Consider the following 24304-nt stretch of genomic DNA (forward strand, 5'->3'; position numbering starts at 1 on the left):
GTCTCATTTAATTCCAGACTCCATCAAGCCTGATCCCACCATACTGGCCCAGAGGAAGGTTTATATTCAGTGGAGGAAGGGCAAAAAGGTACAGTTGGTTGTTGGAGGTTATGCCTACCTCCTGCCCTGGACAACTGTGGTCCTTCGCTGCCCAGCTCGCCACTTTCGCAAGGGCCACATCCGATGGCTGAAGGAAGGGAAGCCCCTGGTCAACCTCCCGCACCTCTCCATAACATCACTAGGATACGTGAAAATTCAGCAGGTTCGTCCAGCTGATGCAGGCATATACACATGCATCGCAGGCCAGGCACGAGAACATTTTGTTCTGCAGGTCATTGGCAGCAAACACAAGCTGTTTGTTCCACAGTCCTGGCTCTTCGAAAGGGGACAACAAAAGGTTGGGCGGCCAGATGTGACCTCAACCAGAGACGGAGTCAAGGAACTGCCCATCTCCCTCAACCAATACGACAACATTGTTGAGCGTTTGCTTGAACTCAAAGGATCTGTCCAAGATGAGAAATACATTGCTGACAAACCACACTCGAGTGAAAAGAACAGGTCGACTCTGGAGGATGACAGAGCAGCCTCAGAAATTTCCATCCCAGTCGTACTAATAGCTGATACCCACAGGCTAGATGAGATCACACAGAGCCTCGCTGAAGGCCTCGGAGAACCACGGCGGGAACAGCTCATCGCTCAGTTGCTCAGCGAGCTCAGTATGACACAGGGTGAAACCAATGAGTCAACTCTTCACCCTCCGGAAAGTGCAGAATCTACTACGCAAGGGCCTCTCCTTTACAAACCGAACATCAAAGGCCACACATCCAGAGCTAGAAATCCCGTGATGATCCAACAGTCCAAGAAAGTCGTAGTGTCACTGCAATCTGAAATGATAGTTTATGTGGGAACACCCATTTTGCTGCAGAAACCAGTTGCCACTTTGGTGTTGAGGTGCGAGGCACTGGGGAACCCTGAACCATCACTAACATGGACAAAGAATGGAAAAGAGTTGCTCTACAATAGCAGGTAAGAAATAACCTTCAATAGGGCTTTTTCTGCAAAAGGCAAAGCTGACTGTGGTTACTTCTGTTTTTGTGTTGGCAGAGTAGGCCGGTTGCCCTCCGGCTCACTGAGGATCCAGTCTCCAGGAAAAGGAGACGAGGGTTTGTACACCTGCACCGCAAGGAGCCATCTTGGACGCACATCTCTTTCATCTTGGCTACAGATTGCAGGCAAGGTTGACACACGTGAATATTTCCAGTCTCGTCAAGAGTTCGAGGAAAAGATAGAAACCAATCTCATATCTGTATGTAATGGAGCTGGAGCCAGAAGACTATTAGCTTAGAATGGCTTTAAGTTTTAATGTGGAAAGCAGCTAAACTGGCTCTGTCCAGAGAAAAAAATGAATTTGCTGAGCAACACTAAGGTAGGGCACCAAACCTCCAAACCTTTATGGCACTGACCAAATTTGCCTCAATACAATTCTACCCTCTTGTTATTCAATAGTTCAAATTTTGATACCTCAGCATCATTCAGACTAAAACACTTTCATTTTAACAACGCATGGCCTTTGCTACCTGTATACAAAAGTAAATCTCATCGTCAGTGAGCTCTGCTCGGATGGCCTGCCCACACAGATAAAATCATCTTAAGTAAATCTTACATTAGAATTCTTCAATACACTCTTTTCAGACTAATATTTGGCCACATACCTGGATGAGTTGCACTGCAGTAACTGGAGACTGGAGACCTCCATTAGCACTACCAGCAAGCTAGCGTCTGCTAGTAGCATGTGAGGCATTTAAGGAAAAACAAATGATTGTGGCATCTAGCGATAGTGTGAAGCGTTTTAGGGACATCTGTTAATTGCTCCAGAAAAAAACCTGGGTTATACTCTCCACCTTGTACCGAAATATGTAATGCCATTTTCTTTTTCTTAACATTTTTTTTTTTTTTTAACATTGGTGTAAATAAAGGATTGTTCAGGAACCAATATGCACAAGGTATTGGTAATGATATCATCATTTTTTTAATAACCAGCCTCAACTTCTAGCCTCTTACTTCAAGTGTGATTAAGCTTCACAGAAGTTTTGTAATGAGCAAATAATGAAAACATCACTGTGACTGCTGAAAATGTAGCAGTTCTGTGACTGAAAACAGCTTTTGTTGCTGCACATGCAAATGATGAAGTCAGTATTGACCCAATGTCAAGTTCAATTTCTCCTAATCCAGTTTCATGTAGACCAGTTTACAGTAATTTGTGTTGTTCTTTTGTGGTTCAGGCTTAGAAATTCTGGGAAAGCAGTCTTTCAGCCCAAAAAGACACAGACACAAGAGGAACCACAGGCACTGACATACAGTTAGCTTTTGCTCACCCCAGTGGTTCCTCTGGCCGAGTCAGTGACAGAGAATGTCCGGGGCATGTCACGGCTCAGGTCACTGTCCTTCATCTCCTCCAAGTATGATCAGTCACAGAACTGCTGCATTTTCATCAAAGCACCGCCGCTGTGGGTTTCCTGATTCTGCAGCACTTTTCCTCCCCATACGGCAACAATTAGAGGTTCCAGGCAATGTTTCAAAGGAGATTAACTCTACGTACCCCTTTCAGCAAATCTAAATGGAAAGGATAGAGAGCCTTAAAAGTGTTCAAAAATGTCCCAACCATTTTTTCCTGTATCTCTAATTCAAATTTAGTTAAAGGCAATGTAATGGCTGTACTCTCAGGTATTTTAAGGACAGTTTTGGGAGAAAAAACAAATGCAATACTAAGTACTCTGAATAACTTTACCAGGAAGTGAATTGGAAATATAACTTATTCCCGGGTTCTTAGTAAGTGCAGTCTTATGTCTTTAGTTTGTATCTTAGTAAGGGTTGATAATTTTTGGTATAAGATTATTTTCAATTCGTTCTACCAAAGAATGGTTCAAGAAGGATAAAGTTAATGTTTTGGAATGGCCAAATCAAAGTCCTGACCTTAACTCAATAGAAATGTCATGGAAGGACCCAAAGTGAACAGTTCATGCGAGGGAACCCATGACCACCCCAGAGCTGAAGCTGTTCTGTTCAGAGGAATGAGAAAAAAAAATTCTCGAAGTCGATGTACAGGACTGATCAACAGTTACTGGGAAAGTTTAGGATGCCGTTATTGCTGCACAAGAGGATCACTCCAGATGCTAACAGTAAAAGTTTCACAAAATCCCTGTTCTCTTTTGATTTCTGTCAATATCCAAATCCTGATATATTCTGTTCCTTGTATTTTCAGGTGGCAAAGGAAGAAGCTGTGTCCCAGATAGCAGTATGGGAGCAAATGGCCCCACTTGTTCTGAGAGGAGTAACAGCAGCCAGTCAGCTCAGCTGTGCCAAGGACAAATCTGCCCCCCCAGGTGTGTTGCTGCTGCTACTACTACATGTTTGTGTTGTTAGATATGTTGTATACTGCATTTAGATACGTACTCACACATCACTTATGAAAAGCTTTTCAAATTTCCAGTTGACTTTTTCTCTGGTCGGATTAGATGGCGAGTGGATGCCTGGTCATCGTGCTCGGCCACTTGTGGAAGCGGATCGCAGACCAGGAGTGTCCGCTGCATCAAGGGTCATGAGGGCAGGTCAAGAGAGGCAGAAAGCCAGCAGTGCCTCGGAGCAGGGAGGAAACCCTCTGGAACCAGGCTATGCAACCTTCACCCCTGTGCCAGATGGGCCACAATGTCCTGGGGACTGGTGAGTCTCGTTATTACTGAGCAGAAACACTTTTCCACAAGCTTTTATGATGAGGTGTAGTTTGGACTGAAAACTTGAAATGGAGTGAGAGCAGGTAGGCTTAAAAGACGCTAGCAAAAAAAATATTTTGATACTAAAATCTGAACTTGCTTTTAATTTTGATGAAATCTTCTCCTTTAGTGTAATGGCCAGTGTGCGGGTCCCAGTCTGGCCACGCAGCACCGTCATGTTCACTGTCAAGACACAAATGGTACCAAAGTCCCCCACAGGATGTGCAGTGGACTGCAGAGGTAAACATGAATGAATGTTTCCCTGTGTTGGTGATTTATACTGTTGATGTACACTTAAAACACAGTGACGCCTATATTTTTTGGGGAAAAAAACAACAACTTTTTAGCAGATTATTTTGTCTCTTGTGCGTTTGAATCTTCAGGCCGAGCTCCCTGAAGAATTGCTCCACAGAGGCGTGTGCTCTTCACTGGCGTGTCGGGCCGTGGACACAGTGCACTGCCACCTGTGGAAGGCACGGCTTCCAGTCACGCCAGGTGACCTGCGTGCACCATCGGACCGGCAAGGCCACACGAGAACATCACTGCATGTGGAGGACTCGGCCGCCCAGCTGGCAGAGATGCAATATTTTGTCCTGCGGCACAGGTGAGAAAAAGTTGCGGTGGTTGCAGGTTTTAGACAAGCGGTTCGTGAGTCAGAAAGTAAGTTGCTGACTTTTCCAATTAATTATATATATTGTATAGGTTATTCAGTAATTGCATAGGTTGATGGTGCTATTTATGTGTAAAGTTTAAAGGTGAAAATAACTTCAGTACTAGCTTGTTCCTGTAACTCCAACACTAAAGGCATACTTCTGAAATCTTTCTCCAAATAAACTATGAAGACAATAACTCAAATTCGGCCTAAAAGAAATCGAGGTTGGAAGGCCCATCTTGTGGCGTTTCCACTTCAGCTCAACCCGTAATATACATAGTTTTGGTTTCATGTGATGAGGTTTGGACATATCTGTCTCTTACCATGTCTGATGGAACGCCCCTACAAAACTGGTAAAAGGAATTTCACTGGTCGTGCTTAAAGCAGTGAAAAATCACCTTTAAAAATCTTTGTGTGTCAGGTGTGCCGGTTAATTTTAGAGTGCCTCTATATGCTGTTTCAGACTGAGCTGTTATTTCTGGGGAGTCTCACAGATGTCTTGTTGTTTTTCAAAGCAGTGCACATTAACTTCCTCAAAAAGTTTGTATTTTAAAGCCTCACTCCATAAAACTGAAAATATCTTCACGGCCAGATGCTACAACCACCACAACCTCTTGCTGCTGTATGTTGGAGGAGAGGCGATTGTGGATGTAACCTGTCGCTCCTGTGTATTCCAGCTGGAGAGTGTCGAGACAGCACGAGGTACTGTGAGAAGGTCCGACAGCTGGAGCTCTGCCCGCTGCCCCAGTTCAAGAGCCGCTGCTGTTACTCCTGCCGAAACACTTGAGGACGGGGGACGCGAAACAAGGGCCGTGGAAAACCTGGATAGGTCAGAGAAGGTGCCAGCGGAGACTTGAAACCTCTATTTCCCATCCTAACACCCAATGCTGTCTTCAGTGATCAGTCTTGGATGGGGATATCCGGGCGTGGAGGAGCGTTTGGCTCGTCATACCTCCAAGACGCCGTGTGTGGGTGTGAATTAGAAAGTGTCGTTAAGAGAGGAGAAGCATGTCCGTTAATGAAAGCTTCAGTTTTAATTCTTTTTTTTTTTTCTAAATCTGAAGTTCATGTCAGCAGATTTTCTTTCCTGATTATGCAAACCCAAGGTACATTTCCATTGTCAGCAGTAGAAACCTGTGGTGACCACATGGTTTCATACTTTCAACTCAAGGCATTAATGCATTGACTACCAACCAACCACATTCATTGAATCTGATGTAGTTTCAGAGTTGTCCTTAAAAAAAAAAAAAAAAAAGGAACAGCAGGGCTGCGGCAGCATGTTCTACTGTAGCACCATCACTTTATGTCCAAAATAGGGTGTATATTATCATTAAATTTCATTACAATTTTACATTTAGGTAATTATAACTAATAGGCATTTTGGAAATTGATTGACTTCATACCCAGGAATTCTGGGTAAACCCCTGAGCTTGTGATAACCACTGGATAGTTGTGTGTTTGTCTTTACTGCGAGAAGTTTGGATGCTAAATGAGCTTTCTTTTTAACACAATGTTGGTAAATACTTGCTTAAAACCTAAAAACAACATGATGCTGATTATAGATGGGAAACGGCTAACATGACTAAAAGCCTAATATTTGATAAATGCTACACATTTGGTATCAGCCACCTGGGAAATAAATCATGGCCTGTCATTTAGCATGTGTAGACGGCAATGATTGGTCAAGTTATTTATAGTGGAAAGAAACCAGAATTGCAGGGGTTTGTAACGACAGTTCTCGGCAGAATAGAAAGTAGATACTCTAGAGATTTCTCTTGCATGGGTTGCACTATAGGAGGTGTATGACTGAAGCAAATAATGTTTTGGAAATTCAAAAAAAGACACTTATTTTGCACTCAGAACTCATCCAAGTCTTTGTTAAGAACATGGCTTGCAGAGTTTTTTTTTTTTTTTTTAAAGCTAGTTTGTAAAGTTACATTGTTTCGATATTTTGTTTTGTGATATTTCTTGAAAAGATATTTGTTAAAATGTCCCTTTAACCACTTTTGTTTAAACATGAGGTGAGCGTAATAGTTCCCCAACTCATCTGATGAAGCCCGGTTCATTCTGACCATCACATTTTTTAAATATAAAAAAACAAAAAAACAGCTTTAACCTTTGACATCTCTTATGTGACCTTTCATCCTAATACAAATTTCAGTGTAAGTTGAACTTAAATTTAAATGTGGCGTCTGTGTCATATTCACATATTGGTTAACAGTATAGGGAACTTTTTAAAGCTCATTGTTAATGTTCAATACTTCCATTAATGGCCAGATGGGTTTGCACTTTTTTGACATTGTGTTCTGGGTTCCTCAATACTTCACCATCAAGTGCAAAACATAGCTTAGCAGGACACGACTTGGCCTTTTATTAAGGTGTGCTTATTTGATATCATGAGAGGAAAATATCGTTAACATATGACTTAATGCTCTTAAGTTATGTAGATATTTGTTTTGTCATTTTAACTATTTATTTCCGTGTGTTAATGTGCATAGTTTTGTAATTAGTTACAGGGGTGGGGGTTTTAAGCATTCATTTTTCCCTGCAGCTGATGGTATTTGATGTGCATGCAATGGGGACCCTCTGCTGGTGACTTGATGTGTTGGTCTTTGCTCATGCCTGGTTTATCACTAAATAAAACCAAATACATTCCTTTTTATAAACTGGTTGTTGTGATTCTGTCTTTTTTTTTTTTTTTTTTTTTTTTTTTTACCACATTAACCTTAAAAGGTTTAATAAAATATAAAACAAAATATTACACAATACAGCAGTGGGAGGTTGCGGCACAAACCAAACAAACCTGATTTCACCAGTCATGATAATTGTCTCTGAACACTTCCTCTTTTCGTATCTGCCAAAAGTTCACTTTCGTGTCTCAGCTCTAGAAGAGGGACATATCCCCATCTGTCAAAACTACGCGATTAAATCTCAACACGACAATTCAAAAAGTGTCCTTTTCTGATATGTGGAGGATTTTTTTTTTCAGACTCGTGATGGTGGAAAAGGATGTTTGTAATTCTTGTTTGACAGCAGTGAGAGCGCTTCGAGTTTCACTCGTGGACGAACTAGAAGGACAGATTGACTCTCTGCTGGACGTTTTAGTGACACGTGAAGTGTTTACTCGCGATGACCGCGAGGATGCAGCGTGTCAGCCGGGACCCCGGGCGAGAGTAAGAAAGGTGCTGGATATCCTGGAGTGCAAAGGCGAAGAAGCGGCCGGGATCTTTCTCTCTGTTAGAAGTCTGCAGCGGCAGCACCCAAAAGAAGGGAACACAGACCAGCTTCAGTCCAAAGGTATGTCTTTGAAACCATAGACACGTTAATGAAAACAATTGGATCGGCGCTAAGGCGTTTTAGTTTCACGCTTAGAATAGGATTGCATTGTTCATGCATTTAAGTGCAGCACTTTTAAATGACCGCGTTCTTAAGATGACAAACACCTGTAAGGAGAACGGTGTTACCAACAACTTAAACCACGCTTCTTTTCCCCTGCAGAGTATTACAAAGTCAAACAGAAGCACAAAGATGTCCTCAGGCGCAGGAGTGAGAGCATGCTTTTCTACAACACCCGCCACGGAGAGAAAATCCTTTTCTCTGAATATTATGTCAACCTCCAGTTGGTCGACGGGCACCAGGGTTTAGAGATTAAAAGGCACGAGGTGCTGACCTTTGGGCAAAAGCGGCTATGTTTGCAGCAGAAGTCGGCGGCGCATCGGAAAATCCAACCGGCCGAACTGTTCTCAAGCGCAAATGGAATCCGTCCGATCAAGAAAGTCCTGGTGACAGGAGTGGCTGGAATCGGAAAAACCATCCTGGTGCAGAAGATGCTGTTCGACTTCGGGGGAAACGAGGACCACCTTGCATTTGACTTCATCATCCACATGACCTTCAGAGACTTGAATCTGATTGACAAACCCACAAACTTCAGAGAGTTGGTCTTGCGTAAAAACAGGCACCTTGCTAAAGAAGTGGATAACATCTTGGCCAATGACAACAAGCTGCTGATAATCCTGGACGGCTTTGACGAGTTCCGGAACTACGCCAGCTGTGACGTGGACGTATTTGTGACTGAGCCCGATGAAGATGCGGAGGTGAAGGAGGTGTTCGGGAGCTTGATGTTGGGTGAACTGCTACCCAACGCTTCGGTCATGCTCACGAGTCGGCCGGCGGCCGTCAACCACATCCCTGTCGGTTGCATCGACCGCTACGTGCTCATCGCCGGCTTCTCCTTCGACGAAGTTCAAGACTTCTTCGCGCGTTATTTCCAAGACGACACGCTTGCTGACCGCATGTTTAAAGTGGCGTCAGCAAATGACCTGATGCTGACGCTGTGCTACATCCCTGCATTTTGCTACATCGTGTGCTGCATCCTCAAAGAAAGCAAAGACCTCGGCGGAGAGAGCCCCAAGACCATGACGGATATTTACGTGCAGTATCTTGTGGCCTTGCTTCGTTCTCACGCCCAAGCAAGAGCTGAAGCGTGTCTTCAAGGCCAAACGGCAGGTGCCGCTCAGCAGCTGTCTGACACTGTGCTGAAGCTGGGTCGACTGGCCTTTCAAAAGCTCATGGAGCATCAGACACTGTTCTACAGCACTGACAGAGATGTGGCAGCGTTAGACGGGTGTAGTTTCGTCAGTACATTCCTTGACAAGACAGTTACACAAGAGCCCGGTTGCACTGAAGAGGTTTTCTCCTTTCCTCATCTCACCGTCCAAGAGTTCTTTGCAGCACTTTACTGCGCAGTGACAGATCAGCCCCTACCTGATGCACTCCAAGGCACCGCGAGTCCTTCGGAGGCGACGGACAACGGACACTTGGACCTTTTCTATCGCTTCCTGTCTGGGATCGTCTCGAAACGAAACGCTCATTTCCTGTCGAGGCAGTTGGGGCTGCGTTGCCACGAAGAGAAGGTGGAGAGCTATCGTCACAAAATCATCAGAGAGCTTACAATGTGCTGTGAGAGTGGAGCCCACATCCTAAACTATTTACACTGCCTGTTTGAGCAACAGGACCCCTCCTTAGCCCTGGCCGCGCAACCACAGACACTACGAGTTAATGTAAGTGACGCAACACTCTCTCAAATGGACTACAATGCCACCAAGTACTTCCTTAACCTCACGAAAGGTAAAATAGAGGAGTTGGATCTTACAGGGACTGGAGTGAGCTGTAGCGCACTAAGAGATATTCAACCGCTACTTCTCAGATGTGAGAGTCTTTGGTAAGTTCCTTGTAAAAAAAAAAATGTTTACATCTGAAGTCATGTCTATGGATCTCACAGCTTTCAGTTTTTCTCATATTATGAAGGTGCAGGAATAAACAGCGAGTGGGCTAGCGAGAGTTAGCACGGGATAATCAGTGGCCTGGTTCCTCACGTCGTTACACTTACTGAGCCGTGTTTACCGAAACGCACACCTTCGAGTTCCCTGCGGTTTTAACGGACTTCCTCAACAAACACAAATTTAAAAAGTTCAAATATTTGAGAGGAGACCGCCGGGACTCGCCGATACTGCGAGAGTAGTGCCGATATGTAGATCAGTTCAAAAACGGTGATCATACTAAATATTCAGCTTGAAAACGTGTAAAATATCAAAAATGATACGTGGAGTTTGGTGAGTTTGTCAAAGCAACAGCATTTCCAGCTCTGTAAATGGCGCACACGAGGAAAATGCGCCCTTCGTCTAACTGAGTGAGTGATAAAATCATACCATTGGTCAGCCAAATGAGACGACTTCCTGTATCCGTTGCAAATGAAAAGCCCTCATGTGTTCCAGCCACATACTAGGTTTTTACCTAGTCTTAGGTAGTTACTTTATTAATCCCCGAGGGGAAATTTTTTCGCTACAGCAGCATACAGGAAGCAATAAGATAATAATAGAACAATAGAAAAGCAGTAAAATAGCAGTAAAAAATATAAAATATAAAATGCACAGTATATACAGTACAGTATATATCTACATAAATCTATATAGTCTTGTTCAACCTTCACAATTCCATGTCAGTATATAAATGTGCATGCATAAAACCCAGCATTGATGACTTTATGATGTCAACATAGAGAATGTGGTTCATGCACTAACCCCAATATTTCATTTTTAAGGCTTGGAGAAAACAACCTTGATATGGACGCAGTTCAGGTCATTGCTGATGTGCTGCAAGTGTCAGAGAGCATCACCTACCTAGGGTAAGACGTCAATTCTTTTTACATACTTTTCTTAGTGGGAAAACTAGATATGTTTAAATGAAGAATTACAAGCCCCAGGCAGTTATACATATTTCAACCGGTCTTTATTTGAGAGAAAACAAATCTCACAATGACACAGGCATTGTGTCACACTTTCTGTTCCACATTCAGACTTGGATGGTCAAACATTGGTGACGAGGAGCTGCTGGCTCTCTGTCGTGCCATACGGGTGAAAAAAAAGCTAAAAGAATTGTGGTAAGACCATGTGACATGTGTTTAAGAAAATTTGTTTTTTTCCCAGGATTGAGAATGTCTGTTATTGTCTGAAGAAATCTTTTATAACCTTCCAGTTTCTTTTTATTACCAATCCAGTAAAATTGTTCCATGCCCGGTATCTAAAGTCCGAGGTGGGAATAGAGATGCAGAATATATGATTAAATTTGATGGTTTGTGGATTTATTCACGTGTAAAACATTTACAACAGGTCACAGCATGTTAATGATGTGCTCTCACAGGATGGAGGGGAACCGAGTGAGTTACAGAGGACTGCTGTCCCTCAGTGATTTAACCCCAGATCCTCTCAAGAAAGTTGTGTGAGTGAATAAATTTTTCGAACAAATAATTCTCATCAATACTTCAACAATTTATGTTATCCTGAAGCACCTGTTTATTCCCTCTCTCTACAGAGCCATATGGAACAACTCGACTGATGGAGAGCCGGAGTCTCTGTGCAACCAAGAGAGCATTAATGTGAACTTCACGGATGACAGTACGTGGGAAGGGTGGGGTCAGTGGGTGTTTAAAAGGTGTGAGGTCAGCAGCAATGACAAGTTAGTGATGGTACTCCACAAAGTATGTAACGTATCGGTGCACTGCTTAGAAGCCCAGTGGGCGAAGACCTTCTACAGTCAACTATCACAGCTCATCAAGGACAGGATTGAGTGCTGCACTGAAGATGACATGTGCAAGAAACTCAAAAAGTTTGACCGCATCCTGGATCTATGATGAAGACAACAGCAGCTTCATGTTAGAGGCTGCAGATAACGTGTCTATTTTGATTCTGACTGTTTTGTGGAAGACAAAGCTTTGCAAGGTTTTGTTGCAAGGTGAACAAAAGCTTCTTCATATAACACACAGAAATAATACATCCCTCCTTGTGTTTGAAAAAAAAACCACTTTATAGTTTCTGGAAATGGTTGAAAATACCAAACCAACAACAGTTTTAGGTCAGACTTCCTGGAAAAAAAACTTGCCTAGATGCACTCTGTGATTTTGGATAAATATCACAAAACATATGTGAGACTATAGATAAAGTGTCGTGCTGTTGTGTCTGTAAATTAATATTATATTGGAGCAGACAGATGGACAAATACACACACAAGCCAAAGAAAAAAAAACTACGTGGCCCGTACGGGGATCGAACCCGCGACCTTGGCGTTATTAGCACCACGCTCTAACCAACTGAGCTAACCGGCCGTGTTCACGCTGTGAAGCTCTCATTTTGTAGATTACCCTGCGGTATGAGACATAAGCTATTTTCATTGATTTCCTCTTTCTAAAGATACTGAACGTCAAAACTTCAAGCTGCTCGGAAGTGGTGTTGCTTCCTTTTCAAGTAAAAGTATTAATAATTGTACATGCTGAAACTATTTATAACGTAAAGCAGACGTAACGCAAAACAAAATAACCACTAGACCTTTTGACAATATGAATATCTTTCCAATTAAGTATTTAAAACGAATACGTGTGGATTTGTTTTAATTACTGACGTGTTTTCTATTATTGTTTCAAATGCCAGTGCGTCTACTTTTATTATGGGCATCGTATTGAGTTTTCTTATTTATTTATTTATTTGTTTCATACAAAATCTGATGGTATTTTTTTTTTTAATTTTTTAATTTTTTTTTTTATCCTATTTGTTGCAACTGGCACGCATTTGTTAATAAAACGTTCAAAACCGAAACAAGCTGTGTATTTTTTTTAATTTTTTTTAATTTTTGGAATAATTCACCGGAAGTTGTTTGGGCTTGCTCGCTCTTATGACGACATTTATGCGACATTTCGAAACGAACCAGTACCGTTTATATGAAGTTAGCCGAGTAGCTCGTTTCATGTAATTTCCAGCGGCAGAAACAGACCGGACTGTTGTCTCGTCTCAAATTCGGGTGAGTTCTGCAGATTATTACGTGCCCTGAATGTCGAGTGAAGGTTGGACGGAGTTTTTTGAAACGCAGGCGTGAATACCAAGATTTAAAAAAACAAAACATCATCGACCCGCGAATTCCCAAATACGAACTTCGCAGTGATGGCTAACAGTGAGCTAGGTGGCTAAAAGCATTCACCCATATAAATGAAACTTAAGGCTATAAAGCTGTTTTTTTTACCGACTAATATCATGGATTTGTTGATAGTATATGAACTATTTTCTTAAGTTGGTTCAAGGAGTGTGTGAGTACTGTGAGGTGGTACCAATAGGGGAGCTGATGGGACATTTATTTGACTAAAAACTATGCATTTTCTCATAAGTATGGATAATTATTATTGCAATATTTCATTTGGTCAAACAAAGCTTACAATGAAGCTACGATGGCCCAGGGTTTGTAAGGGGGGGGGGGGATGCATGGGTGCTGCACGGTAGGGGAAAATAATCTGGTCTTCGTGTGACGATACAAACGTCCTTTTTTTTTCCTGAAGATTGAGACTTTTTTTAAATATAAGTAAAGAGAAATCAGCGTACTCGTATGACCGATCTGTGTTGCAGTCCCGGCCGGCAGGATGATCGACACCGAAAGGGATGCTGATGCTGCAGAAGCTGACGGGAAGAACAAGGAGACCGAAAAGAAGAAGAGGTCCCGAGTCAAGCAGCTGCTCGGCGATGTAAAGAAACAAGTGGAGTTCTGGTTCGGGGACGTGAACCTTCACAAGGACCGCTTTCTGAAGAACCTCATCGACGAGTCCGAAGATGGATGTGAGGAACAATCACCGCTTTGGACACGCGTTCACATCTTGTCGTTGAGTCTTTTTTTTGTCTCGTATGTTGGACGACATTTTGTTATTTCTTGCAGATGTTGATTTATCTGTGTTGGCGAGCTTCAACCGAATGATCAAGCTGACGACTGACACGAAGCTGATCGCCAGGGCGCTGAAAAATTCATCTGTCGTGGAGGTACTGTAAAGTAAATCATGATAACTTCCCGAGCACAGAGTAACTTTCACAATTTTATGCCTTTTTGCACGCTTTGGGGAATTCGTAAGTGTTCTCGTGAAAATACGTGTTGCATTGTTTGCGTTTCAGATTAACCTTGAGGGAAATAAAGTCAGACGTCAACTCCCAATTGGAGATGTGCCAAATAATGTCGACAGCCGCACAGTCTATGTGGTAAAAATCTCTTTTCTGTTGTTGTCTTTATTTGTAAGTATTTGATTTTCACAGACACACTTAGTTCAAGTAGAACAAAAAGGTATCGTTGAACTTTACTTGAATGCACCATTTGAATTTACATTGTATCTGTAGATATTGTTGTTTCCTTCGAATGGGATTCCCACCCGATGCTGAGCTATCGATTGTTTTTGTTGTCTGTTATTTGGCTCCGAGGACACATTCTTGGATCACTAATAATAATACAAATTCTTTCTTTTCTTTTTCTTTTATATTAGGAGCTTTTGCCCAAAGATGTGACGCACAGCTGGATCGAAAGAGTGTTCACAAAATGCGGGAATGTGGTTTACGTCAGCATCCCCAGATACAAGTCCTCTGGTGACTCTAAAGGTTTTGCTTTTGTCGAGTTCGAGAAAGAGGAACAAGCACAGAAAGCCATAGAGGTGACAGCTTCATATATTTATGTTGACGGAAATATGTCATATGATGTGAACCTGGTGTTTGTTTTTGGCAGAGGGAAACTTCATGGGTAATTTTGATCTCTTAAAACAGATGCTGAACAACCCTCCTGAAGATGCTCCTAGGAAACCAGGGATTTTCCCCAAGACCAAAAGTAGGAAGCCAATTCCTCTTCCGGCTGACAATCCACCATCAGGTAGAGTTGATTGAAAATGTAAAAAGGAATTTGTTTTTCATCTCTGCTTCTCTTGTCCAGCTAAAAAGTTGAAATGCCCGACTGAGATATTTGAGGCCACGATGACAAGTAAAATGCTTCTGATGTGATTGATTCCCACTTCTTGATATTCATGTACTGTAGGTGAAGAAGAAGAGAAGAAAAAGCGAAAGAAAAAGAAAAAGAAAGAGGGCGCCACAGTACAGGCGCCTGCTGAAGAAGTCAAAGAGCAGGCGATGGAGGCCGAGAAGTCTGAGCCAAAGAGGAAACGCTCGGCAACAGGAGATTTGGAACCGCAGGTCGCCAACACTCAGAAAACACCGGGCAAACTGTCCGAGAAGAAAAGACGACGGTCACAGACAGCAGAGGCATCCCAAAGTGACATACCATCAAAGATAAGAAGAACCAGTGAAAGTGAAGCTGGAGAAAAAGAGAGACGTGGAGGAAAATGTAGTAAGTATTAAAAAAAAAAAGAAAAAAAAGGGTTACACTCAGTGTCACAGTCTCGAGGTACTGAGGTATTTTTACCGCAGAGAAACCACAAGCTTCTTGTGTTAATTGTGGTGTTCCCCTCGTAGATTCACCATCTAACAGTGACACGGAGAGAGGTGACGACAAAGGGAAAGAAAACGGAGACGATTCGACTGTTAAAGCAAAGAGGAAGAGAAAAAAGAAGCACAAAGAGAAGCTTAAAATTGGGGAAGAAGTCATCCCGCTTCGGGTTCTATCAAAGTAAATGCCTACATCCCTTTTTCATTGTGCATCACCACAGATGAATTCATACATGAAAACCCCTTCAGAATTTACACAACCACCATGTTTGGCATCTTTCTTCCTTTTTTTTTGTCCACATCAAGGAAAAAGTGGCTTGACCTGAAGGACGAGTACTTGGCTTTACAGAAGCGCAGCATGGCAACCCTAAAGAAGTGCATTATTAGGATTGATCACAAGGAGCACAAGAGTCTAATGGAGACGAACGACGATCAGCAAGATGGAAATGGTGAGTTTCCTCGACGCAAATTCCCCTAAGTCAAAAACCCACCGTACGATACATAAAACCCATTAAATGTCCATGGTTCCCTGTCTAACAGAGACAATCCAACACTTAACCCACAAGTGAACCTATATCGATATTTCCGCGTGTTGAAAACAAAAACATGTAAATATGATGTGCAATAAAAAAATCCATCCTGGAATTTTAGCACAAAAAAAGTTTTCTTGTCGATCCAGAAAAGAAAACTCCACACAACTAGTGTCTGTCCGTGCTGAATATTTCCATTTCACACGCACTCGTAACATTGAACAGGACATTAAGACAGTCTCAGTTTACGGCACATCATATTCCTCTGAAAACATCAAATCACCTTTTAATGGTAAGAAGATGCCTGAATCTGATAACCCCTGATTGAAATGAAACCTCCGATTCATCTTTTAATGATTTACATCTTTTAGTAGGTCGTGCGACGCGATAATGTTGGTTTGTGTTATTTTGTTTTACGATTGTTCAGTTGAGATGAGTAACAAAAGCGAGAAAGCAACGAACTGCGGCCCTCAGTTCGCCAGCGGTGTCATCCTGAAGATTACAGACAACAAGCCGCTCCCAGGGAGGAAGATCATCAAAGTACAGTACACCGCAGCGCTCTCATCAATGTCTTCCTGACTGTCAAGTTACCACCTGTAGTTGGTCATTAAACGGACAGTTCTGTAATTTTTGAAGTGGGTTTGTGTGAGGTACTTATTCACAGTCAGTGTAATCGCTGCATTAGATGGGCGGGGTCGGGCAGGGGGCTGCATGGAAGCTGCTAAGCTATGCACGGCTGTGATTTGAGGTCAGCAACAAAATGTATTTTAAGCATTTAAAAAAAAAAAGAAAGGAGAAAAAAAAAGGCCGTCCTAAAAAAAAAACAGTTAAAGTGTGCGCTCCATTTAGAATATTTTCATTTTCACTATCAGACGGGCTTCTCTGACGGAAAACAAGCTGTGCGCCGATAGAGTGCATCCTTAAACCTCAAATATTTTTAGATATCTAAAATACAATTTTTGTTTCTTTTCCAAACTGGGAATGTCCTGACCCCCATCTACTGCACTCTACTGACCTCCTCATACAACCCCACTTTAAAACACTTGGAACTATCCCTTTAAATGTTAAAATAGTCATATAAAAAAAAAAAAAAAAAAAAAAAGATGATTCCATACTTGATGAGAACTACTTCTTAAGAAAAATCCCAGCATGTTCCATAGCTTTCTTCTTCTCTTTCTTTGTATGTGTAGGACGCCTTGGGCAAAATATCTCCTGTGGCCTACGTTGACATCTTGGAAGGAGACGCCGAGGGTCACGTCCGTTTTCACTCCCCAAAGGAAGCCAAAGCTGTGAGTGACGTTCGGGCAGAGATACTGAAAGAGCACAACTGGAAACTGGAGATTCTCTCGGGTATGACGTTTATTTCCTTATTTTCTCTGACACATTACTTTGTTCAGCTTTTGTTTTTTTTAAGTGTGTCCTACACTCTGCAGCCTGCATGCATACATACCTCTAGTCTACATGAGGGGAGGATGTGAATGACTGAGCCGACACTCGGCTTTTCATGATTGATGATGGCGAAAATAATTCATTGAGACAGCAGGCAGGAGCTTGTCTCAAGTTCTGTGGTTTTCAAACGGTTCCGTAGTGATTTTAAAAGATCTTTTCAATGTACAACACTTGGTTTAAGGTGACCATGAACAAAGGTACTGGCAGAAGATCTTAGTGGACCGCCAGGTGAAGCTGAATCGTCCAAGAGAAAAGAAACGGGGTACAGAAAAGGTGAGATCAGCCTTAAATGTTTTAAATACTAAGATGGATATATTTCTACAGTGTGCAACAAAATATCTGCAACTATTTACTCCCCATTTTCTGTGTTTAAACAACCAACATGTGTCGGCTATACTGTGTAACATCTAGCTGTGACATTGCATTGACAGACATTGTATTATACACGCAGTTTCATGTGATATTTAAAATACATTCAAAGAACATGTTTTGATTTGAATATAGGATGCATACCTGGAGCATTATTGGATATGGACTAATACCTGGAATAATTATAACATATAAAGACACCCAGTCGTACACACTACCATTCACCACAGTCAAAGCAGAAGCCTCCCTGTTTGTTATCTGATGTGACATCTGGCATTGTGTTCTCTTGTCACACCTCAGCTCATATCCAAAGCTGAAAAAATCATCCTCGCCCGGGCAAAGGAGGCTCATAAGCACATCCGTTTCCAAGAAGACTGACGCCCACTGAATTCAGCTTTAGACAACCATCCAGGTTCATCTATGTAGACTTCACATGATGAGGTTTGAGGGGACAGTTGGTGCTGATGTGAGAACTGAAGTAAATTAGTTCAAATGTCCCCGTTTTTGTTTGGTTTTTTGTTTTGGTTTGTTTGCACTGGAGCCTCCGAGATAATGTGGGACGCTGCTATGCTGTAAACATATTGGCACTTTTTTTTTTTTTTTTTTTTTTTTTTTTCATTGACAGCTTTTAAAACAACAAAACAATTCTGTATAGATGTAAATATAATTAATATGGAAGTTCTCCCAGTCAAGATGTGGACAAGTCCTTTTTTTTTTTTTTAAATAAAATGTCATTGTTTTATGATTGCAGTATTTATTGTCCTATATTTGCAACATAGTTGTGCTTATGTACTTCAAATGTATAATTCTTCACAATCTAGGTAAAACCGTACTTTTAAATACTTGTATTTAAATACTTATATTTTATATTGTGACACTCAAGCCAATGCCCGAGCATTAAAGTCTCACTTTAAGCAGTGAATACCAGCGGATTCAAAAACATGGCAGGAGGTCCACATTTAGCTGTATACTCCCGTTTTCTACTCGGTATGACATGATTTAGATTTTTGCAGATTACATAACCATCAAAGTGAGATGTACTGAGTGTCAGTGAGATGCTCACTGGTATAAAAATAGCTGTCATTACATAACTTTGCTAATATTTATGGCTTTTATTGTTGTAAAGGTAGAAAGTACCTGAGGTAATGTGTGGCGGCACCACACCTCGTCCCTAGGAAGTCTTGGCTTCAGCTCGAAACCATGCAGCTGACTCTGTGGTGGGTGTGAGACGGTGCCAAAGAGGTGTCACCTTTAGGCCAAGTCACTTTGTCCAAAGAGCTGAACCAGCACACCCTGGACTCCTCGTTCCCTGTGGAGCGTCTGAAGCCAGAAGATCCTCTGCACTCGGCAGGACACGGGGGTTTCTCTGTGCCGTTCCAGCTGTCGTTCATTCTGGGAAGTGGGCTCGAAGTGTTTGGGGTTGTTTTGTAGTTCTGACCATACTTGGGTTTGCACACTGAGAAGGTGGTTTTCATAGGCCAGTCCTGGTCTTTTTGGGGTTCCCCCCGAACTCCGCAGTCCGTCTTCGTGCTCGTCGGTACCTGTGGAGGCTCCTTATTTTTCTCACCGGTTTGCATAGATGGTAGGAACGGCTTGGTTCCCTGGCACTTGTGGGCCAAGCAATTTGAGTGTATGGTGGAGGCGATCTTGTGGTCAAATGGTGGATTGCACTCTTTGGCTTGGCAGTGGAACTTTGTTTCAAGGGACCATGAATGGAATTTTTCAAAGAATTCACTGGCTTCATCCAGATGCGTTTTCTTCATGTCCCAAGCTACCTTCGGCCTCAAGGACATGGGCTCCAACGGCAGAACTCTGCTGGTGTTGTGGGTGGGTTTCATCCTGCGTGGTCTGGGCTGTACTGGATGGGGGACATAATTCAATCTGTAGCTGGTCAGGCCTTCAATTGGTTTTGGTTTTTCCTCCTTTGCGAACAGTTTTGGATTAGCTTCCATGTATTTCTTTTCTGTTTGGGTAGTATCCGGAGGTAATAATCCTTGGTGGACTTTCAAGCAGTCTTTCACCGTATATGGCTGGCACCTGTGTTCTTTCCAAATTCTGAAGTCGTCTGCAAAGCAAAGAGAGTGGATTTCACTCAGGATTTATACATTTACTGTCTGACTGCGGTGATTTTCAAGTTGCTTACTTTGGTACACCGTTGTGTAGTCCACCAGGGGTGACGTCGGGGGCGCCGCAAATTCTGTAGGCTTGCGTGAAAAGCTGTTGCATCTCCTGTAGTTTTTCTGCGGCACTGAGGGGGCCTTAACTGGTGGTGGGCTTTTCGTCCGGGTGTGGGTGACGTATGCTGATCTGAAACACGCACTCGGGATGTAAAATCTGTCATTTATCTTTAGTCAGGAGTAGTTAAGCTCGCACATAGTTTAGCATCTGTTTTTGTTCTCTTTTGTAAATGCCGCAGGGATTCAAACCTTCCATTTCCCTGCAATCAAAGTTCTTCTATTGGCGCTTTAAAAAAAAAAATAAAACCGACCCGCAGGTCTTTTCCATTCAGCAGTTTCCTACATTTTCCGAAGCATCAGTCCCCCCGGCTCTTGCATCCAGCTGCATTACATTACAGAGCTCACAGGTGGAACAAATTGCTATATTTGCATCATGAATTTAACCAACCATTGAGGACCAATCCCAAAAGGTGAGCATTACTTTTCATAGTCAAGTTACATTTTGTGACATTAGACGACAACAACAACAACAAAAAAAAAGCCGGTACCTGAGAGGGATGACATCAGCAGCCATCCCCTTCAGCGGATGGTAAGGGTCATTCTGCTGGGAGGATGAAATTATTGCTTTGTAGGATTTGGGAGGGCGGAATTTATCCTGGTACTCTGTCATCATGGAGATGTGTGCCTGGGGTCTCTGAGAGCCGACCTGCTGCCTGGACATCGAGACAAGTAGAACTCTTTTAACAACAAGGCAGGTGTACTTCAACTTGAATTAGACGTGCAAAGGCAAGCAGCGGTGGACAGTCACTCGGTACGTTTACAGTGTTTAATACAGTGCTTTAGCACAATTTGGAGGTACATAAATATTTCCATTTGATGCTACTTTATACTTCCCCTCATTTCAAAGGGAAATGTACTTTACTCCACTCAATTTATTTGATAGCTCCAGTAACTTTTCAGATGGATCCTTTTACAGTATTAAAATACAACACATTGTTAAAGAGGAAACCAGCAAGAGCCTGACCCTTAGGTTAGGAACCACTGGACTGGACTTGCTGTCTATAAACCAGCTCCACCTGCAGCAGCTCCAACAGTAACATGCTGCTTACACACTGATGCTTCAGTATTAATAATGTAATGAGTATTTATTAATATATCAGCAGGGGCAAAGTGAGTACTTTTACTTTTAACATTTAAGGTACATTTTGCTGATCAAAATTACTTTTACCTAAGTAGGATTTTTCATGCAGGGCATCTACTTGTAATGGAGTATTTTTTGCATTGGTGTATTAGTACTTTTACTGAAGTAAAGAATCGAAACAATACTTCTGCCACTGAAGGCAAGTGCAAGAAAACTTAGAAGACAACATAAAAAGAAAATGGGCTAAGACTGTCGATTTTTAAAAAAAGACAAAAACCGGTGCTTTCCAAGTTGCTGGTGCCTAAATTTGCTTTCGAGCTCCAATCGGAAAAAAAAAAAAAAATCAAACGTTGTATCTAAAGCCTTTAATAACAGTATGTGATGAGCAGGAGTCAGTCAGGTCGCGCATCTTTAGAGATACAACACACACACACACACACACAAAACAAAACAAACAAATCTGCCCTGCTACTACAGGACAGATAATTCCGTTAAACTGATGGAACATTTTGAATGAAAACAAGCAAGGACGCTCGCTGGAATTGAGTGTTTTTTTTTGTCCGTCGGAAAGACGAGCTCACCTCAGAGATGTGGCTTCTTGCTGCATGTCTGTAGGCTGTGAGTTTCTGTTGCCCGGTAGTTCTCGGCTGCACCCTGTGTATTTTCCAGCTCGGGGTCTCCTCTCCACGGGCCTACAACATGGGAATTATTGACTGGAGGAAGATGGCATTTTGCGTTGAACGAGAGTAGCGCGCAGCGACCCGAGAGCTTCTAAAAATAAACTGCCGGATGATGCAGGCGGCATGATGCGCGTTATTTTTGGCGCGTAAAAAGGATTTTTTTTTTTTTTTTTTAACACCCCCCCTCTCCTCTCAGTAGTGATGTTACATAAAGTGGCCACTTTGGAAAAATAAACCAATTTTAAACTCAAAAGCCCGTTTAGCCTGTGTGAGATTATGCTGCTTGTTTTTTTTTTATGTGCCTTTAAAAAAAAAAAAAAATGCTGAATATGCAAGGTGCATTTGGACCGTGTGTGATGCCATCGCAGGACTCCATCTGTCACTCTGTTGGCCCGTCCAAGAATTAAAAAAAATAAATAATTAGACGAAATAAATAAACAAAACAAAAAAATGAAGGAAGATGCTGACTGTACACAAACAGGCACGTGCACCGAAGAGTAGCCCAAAATAAACTGTGACCTTGTGACCTCATCCTTCGTTTCTCAAACGGAAGCTGGGCCTCCTGGGCTCACTTATTGAATTATGGCTTGAATTCACAAGAAGAAGGCCTTGCTTTGTTTGTCCACCAGATGGCGTCCGCACCTTTGAAAATGACCATTCAGACCATATTATATAATAGCAATTTTATTTTAGTGTTTTTTTCTTTGACAAACAATAATTGTGTTTGTTATAAAGAGTGCTCAGCTTTCTTTGTCAAAACATCTGTTTTAATCTGGCATTTGATTACAATTACAATATAACTTGAACAGAACCGTAGATTTTAGAGGGAGACCAAGGCCGGAGGTTAGTTTGTATTTGCACATATCAAATAGCCACATTTGCATTTATTCACAGCATGCAAGCAGATAACAAACAGATATGACAGACTTACTGACTGATTGACATATATGTAAGTACATATACACATACTACAATACATACACAACATGATTTAGCAAAAATGAATATAGATTAAAAAAAAAAGAATCTTTTGAAAGACATACAAAATGTTGTCTAAAAACAATAATCTATATATACTTCAACACTCTACTGAGAAAATACAGGCCATGCTTTATTTAAAAAGAATATATATATATATAAAAGTAGGGTGAAGATGGTTTGGTTTTTCCTATTTTTGGAGTTAGATTTCAGCTACAATATTGCTTAGTCATACCATTGGTCATTTAGTTTTTCATCTAATATTTTATCTATACCAGGAGCATTCACAGATTTGAACTTCCAGGTAAAATTGTGATATTAACCTCTTAAAAAAAGTAAATTATGATTTAATTAAGAACAAAACTAAGCTAAACAAATGGAGTTGATGATTTTAATACATTACAAGTGGATTTAGGAGGACAGTGTGAGCCTAATATGCCGACTAACTTAATGAACACCTGTGCAAAACACATTTAAGTCAGAATGCACTAACTGGATCACGTTATATACAAGTGCCTGACACTCAGTCTCTCTGCTAAAGTTGGCTCGAAATACCACACAGATGTTCTCTCTCTTTAGTCTGGTTTAATTTAGAGCTATGCTCATAATGGAGTTGGAAATTGCATGAGGACAAAGGACTTAATCAATCAATGAGGATTATTCAGTGGTAATGTGTCTCTCTACTAACAGGTGCAGCAAAGCAAAAAGGACAGTGAGGGAGATGTCAGTCAAGCGGTCTTTGCCTAAAGAAGCCTCATCAGGTAAAATAATGAAAATCACCTGTGTATTTCCGTGAGCGAGCTCGTCTTTTGAAATATCTTGGATTTTGCCTTCAAGCATCGTTGATACGTTTCTCTTACTGTAAACCTGCAGATAATGCAGCAAAACAACGACTTAAGTCCCTTGCTGTTCCTGTTTTAGAGTTTGTCAGAACTACTTTTCTTAATCAGCAAGACAGTAGTTTTCCTGCACCATGTGTGTTAGTTTTGGATGAATAAACACTTCCAGGTGCCCCAGATGATAAACCAGAGATATAAGACTTTACAAAGGTAGAACTGTAGAAATGTATACAGCTAACAACTGTGTATTCCTCTGAATTATTTGTGGGTGAACATAAAAAAAGCAAAAAACTGCTTTTTAAACATAAAGTGTAATCCACATTGATAAATCAGACGTGTGCAGTTAAGCCTGTACACTCCGCACACATGATTTGAAGGGAAGATGTATTAAAATGCAAAAAGGCTGGAACGAAGAGCTTCGGAATGAGAAGTAAGGATTCTTGGGAGGTTTATGGATATTTGAAGTCCTTTCCCATTAAGAATTTCTGACTGCGTATAAAAAAAAACAACGTCTTTGCTCAGTATCACTCAGAATACATTTTGGCATCGAGAAAACCAATGAACCATTTGGAGAGATGTGACGATCATGAGATGAGAGGAAACAGGTGCTCTTCTCCAGTATTGACATTGAGTATGACGCCGTGTCTTTTTTTTTTATTATCAAGCAGTGTTTATATTCTCCAGAACAAAGTCAGGAAAATATCATATAATCAAAGAGACAAATAGAGGAGGGGATTTTTTTGTTTTTGTTTACTGTTGTTTTTTTGGTTTTTTTAAATCTATGATGTGTCCCTTTTTTCCCCCGCTGGCTGTCTTCTGTAGAATTGACCAATTTTATGGTATTGCTAGTCATTACATACAACTTAAAGCGAACTCAAAGAGCAGCAGTCTGCACTCCAATGTGATATTGAAGCGTTCGGTTTTGATGAATA

General features: G+C 41.6%; 4 protein-coding genes and 1 non-coding gene across 7 annotated transcripts in view; 3 read left to right on the forward strand and 2 right to left on the reverse strand.

Moving 5' to 3' along the window:
• The window catches only part of LOC138210907 (ADAMTS-like protein 1), a 93121-nt gene extending 86033 nt beyond the window's left edge, over positions 1–7088 (forward strand). Inside the window, exons 20-26 of the mRNA XM_069170291.1 lie at positions 18–1026; positions 1105–1232; positions 3263–3383; positions 3516–3720; positions 3901–4010; positions 4154–4374; positions 5100–7088. Coding sequence (XP_069026392.1) covers positions 18–1026; positions 1105–1232; positions 3263–3383; positions 3516–3720; positions 3901–4010; positions 4154–4374; positions 5100–5209 — 1904 coding nt within the window. The 3' untranslated portion in view covers positions 5210–7088. The remainder of the gene's footprint in view (positions 1–17; positions 1027–1104; positions 1233–3262; positions 3384–3515; positions 3721–3900; positions 4011–4153; positions 4375–5099) is intronic.
• A 330-nt stretch (positions 7089–7418) lies between these two features.
• On the forward strand, positions 7419–12471 carry LOC138210921 (NACHT, LRR and PYD domains-containing protein 3-like). The gene is made up of 6 exons (XM_069170358.1): positions 7419–7719; positions 7921–9643; positions 10523–10606; positions 10778–10861; positions 11122–11199; positions 11293–12471. The coding sequence occupies exons 1-6, from the start codon at positions 7419–7421 to the stop codon at positions 11609–11611; spliced, it is 2589 nt and encodes an 862-aa protein (XP_069026459.1). The 3' UTR covers positions 11612–12471.
• Positions 12009–12082, reverse strand: trnai-aau (transfer RNA isoleucine (anticodon AAU)). Its single transcript has one exon. It is a non-coding gene; the product is annotated as a tRNA-Ile (tRNA).
• A 192-nt stretch (positions 12472–12663) lies between the features above and the next one.
• larp7 (La ribonucleoprotein 7, transcriptional regulator) lies at positions 12664–18302 on the forward strand. Its single transcript, XM_069170360.1, has 13 exons — positions 12664–12771; positions 13368–13574; positions 13672–13772; positions 13902–13985; positions 14264–14428; positions 14538–14640; positions 14803–15111; positions 15237–15390; positions 15516–15658; positions 16167–16279; positions 16930–17089; positions 17370–17461; positions 17858–18302. The coding sequence occupies exons 2-13, from the start codon at positions 13382–13384 to the stop codon at positions 17933–17935; spliced, it is 1695 nt and encodes a 564-aa protein (XP_069026461.1). The 5' UTR covers positions 12664–12771; positions 13368–13381; the 3' UTR covers positions 17936–18302.
• Positions 18303–18333: 31 nt separating this feature from the next.
• LOC138210925 (uncharacterized) overlaps positions 18334–24304 on the reverse strand; it is a 35861-nt gene continuing 29890 nt past the window's right edge. For all 3 annotated transcript variants that reach the window (XM_069170361.1, XM_069170364.1, XM_069170363.1), the window contains 4 exons: positions 21457–21567; positions 20283–20447; positions 19701–19864; positions 18334–19622 (listed from right to left, as the gene is read on the reverse strand). In XM_069170361.1, coding sequence (XP_069026462.1) covers positions 18745–19622; positions 19701–19864; positions 20283–20447; positions 21457–21567 — 1318 coding nt within the window. In that variant the 3' untranslated portion in view covers positions 18334–18744. The remainder of the gene's footprint in view (positions 19623–19700; positions 19865–20282; positions 20448–21456; positions 21568–24304) is intronic.

This window comes from Embiotoca jacksoni, unplaced genomic scaffold (genome assembly GCF_022577435.1).
Source record: "Embiotoca jacksoni isolate LCO1_2020_lvr unplaced genomic scaffold, fEmbJac1.0.p SCAF_49, whole genome shotgun sequence".
In the NCBI taxonomy this organism is placed as follows: domain Eukaryota; kingdom Metazoa; phylum Chordata; class Actinopteri; family Embiotocidae; genus Embiotoca; species Embiotoca jacksoni.

Excerpts from the sequence above, each read along its gene's own strand:
- LOC138210921 (XM_069170358.1), top strand. The coding sequence starts at position 7,419 with ATGGTGGAAAAGGATGTTTGTAATTCTTGTTTGACAGCAGTGAGAGCG. Across the intron at positions 7,720-7,920 it reads AGACCAGCTTCAGTCCAAAG|AGTATTACAAAGTCAAACAG; the intron begins GTATGTCTTTGA and ends TTTCCCCTGCAG. Across the intron at positions 10,607-10,777 it reads GAGAGCATCACCTACCTAGG|ACTTGGATGGTCAAACATTG; the intron begins GTAAGACGTCAA and ends TTCCACATTCAG.
- larp7 (XM_069170360.1), top strand. The coding sequence starts at position 13,382 with ATGATCGACACCGAAAGGGATGCTGATGCTGCAGAAGCTGACGGGAAG. Across the intron at positions 15,112-15,236 it reads GAGACGTGGAGGAAAATGTA|ATTCACCATCTAACAGTGAC; the intron begins GTAAGTATTAAA and ends TTCCCCTCGTAG. Across the intron at positions 15,659-16,166 it reads CGATCAGCAAGATGGAAATG|TTGAGATGAGTAACAAAAGC; the intron begins GTGAGTTTCCTC and ends ACGATTGTTCAG.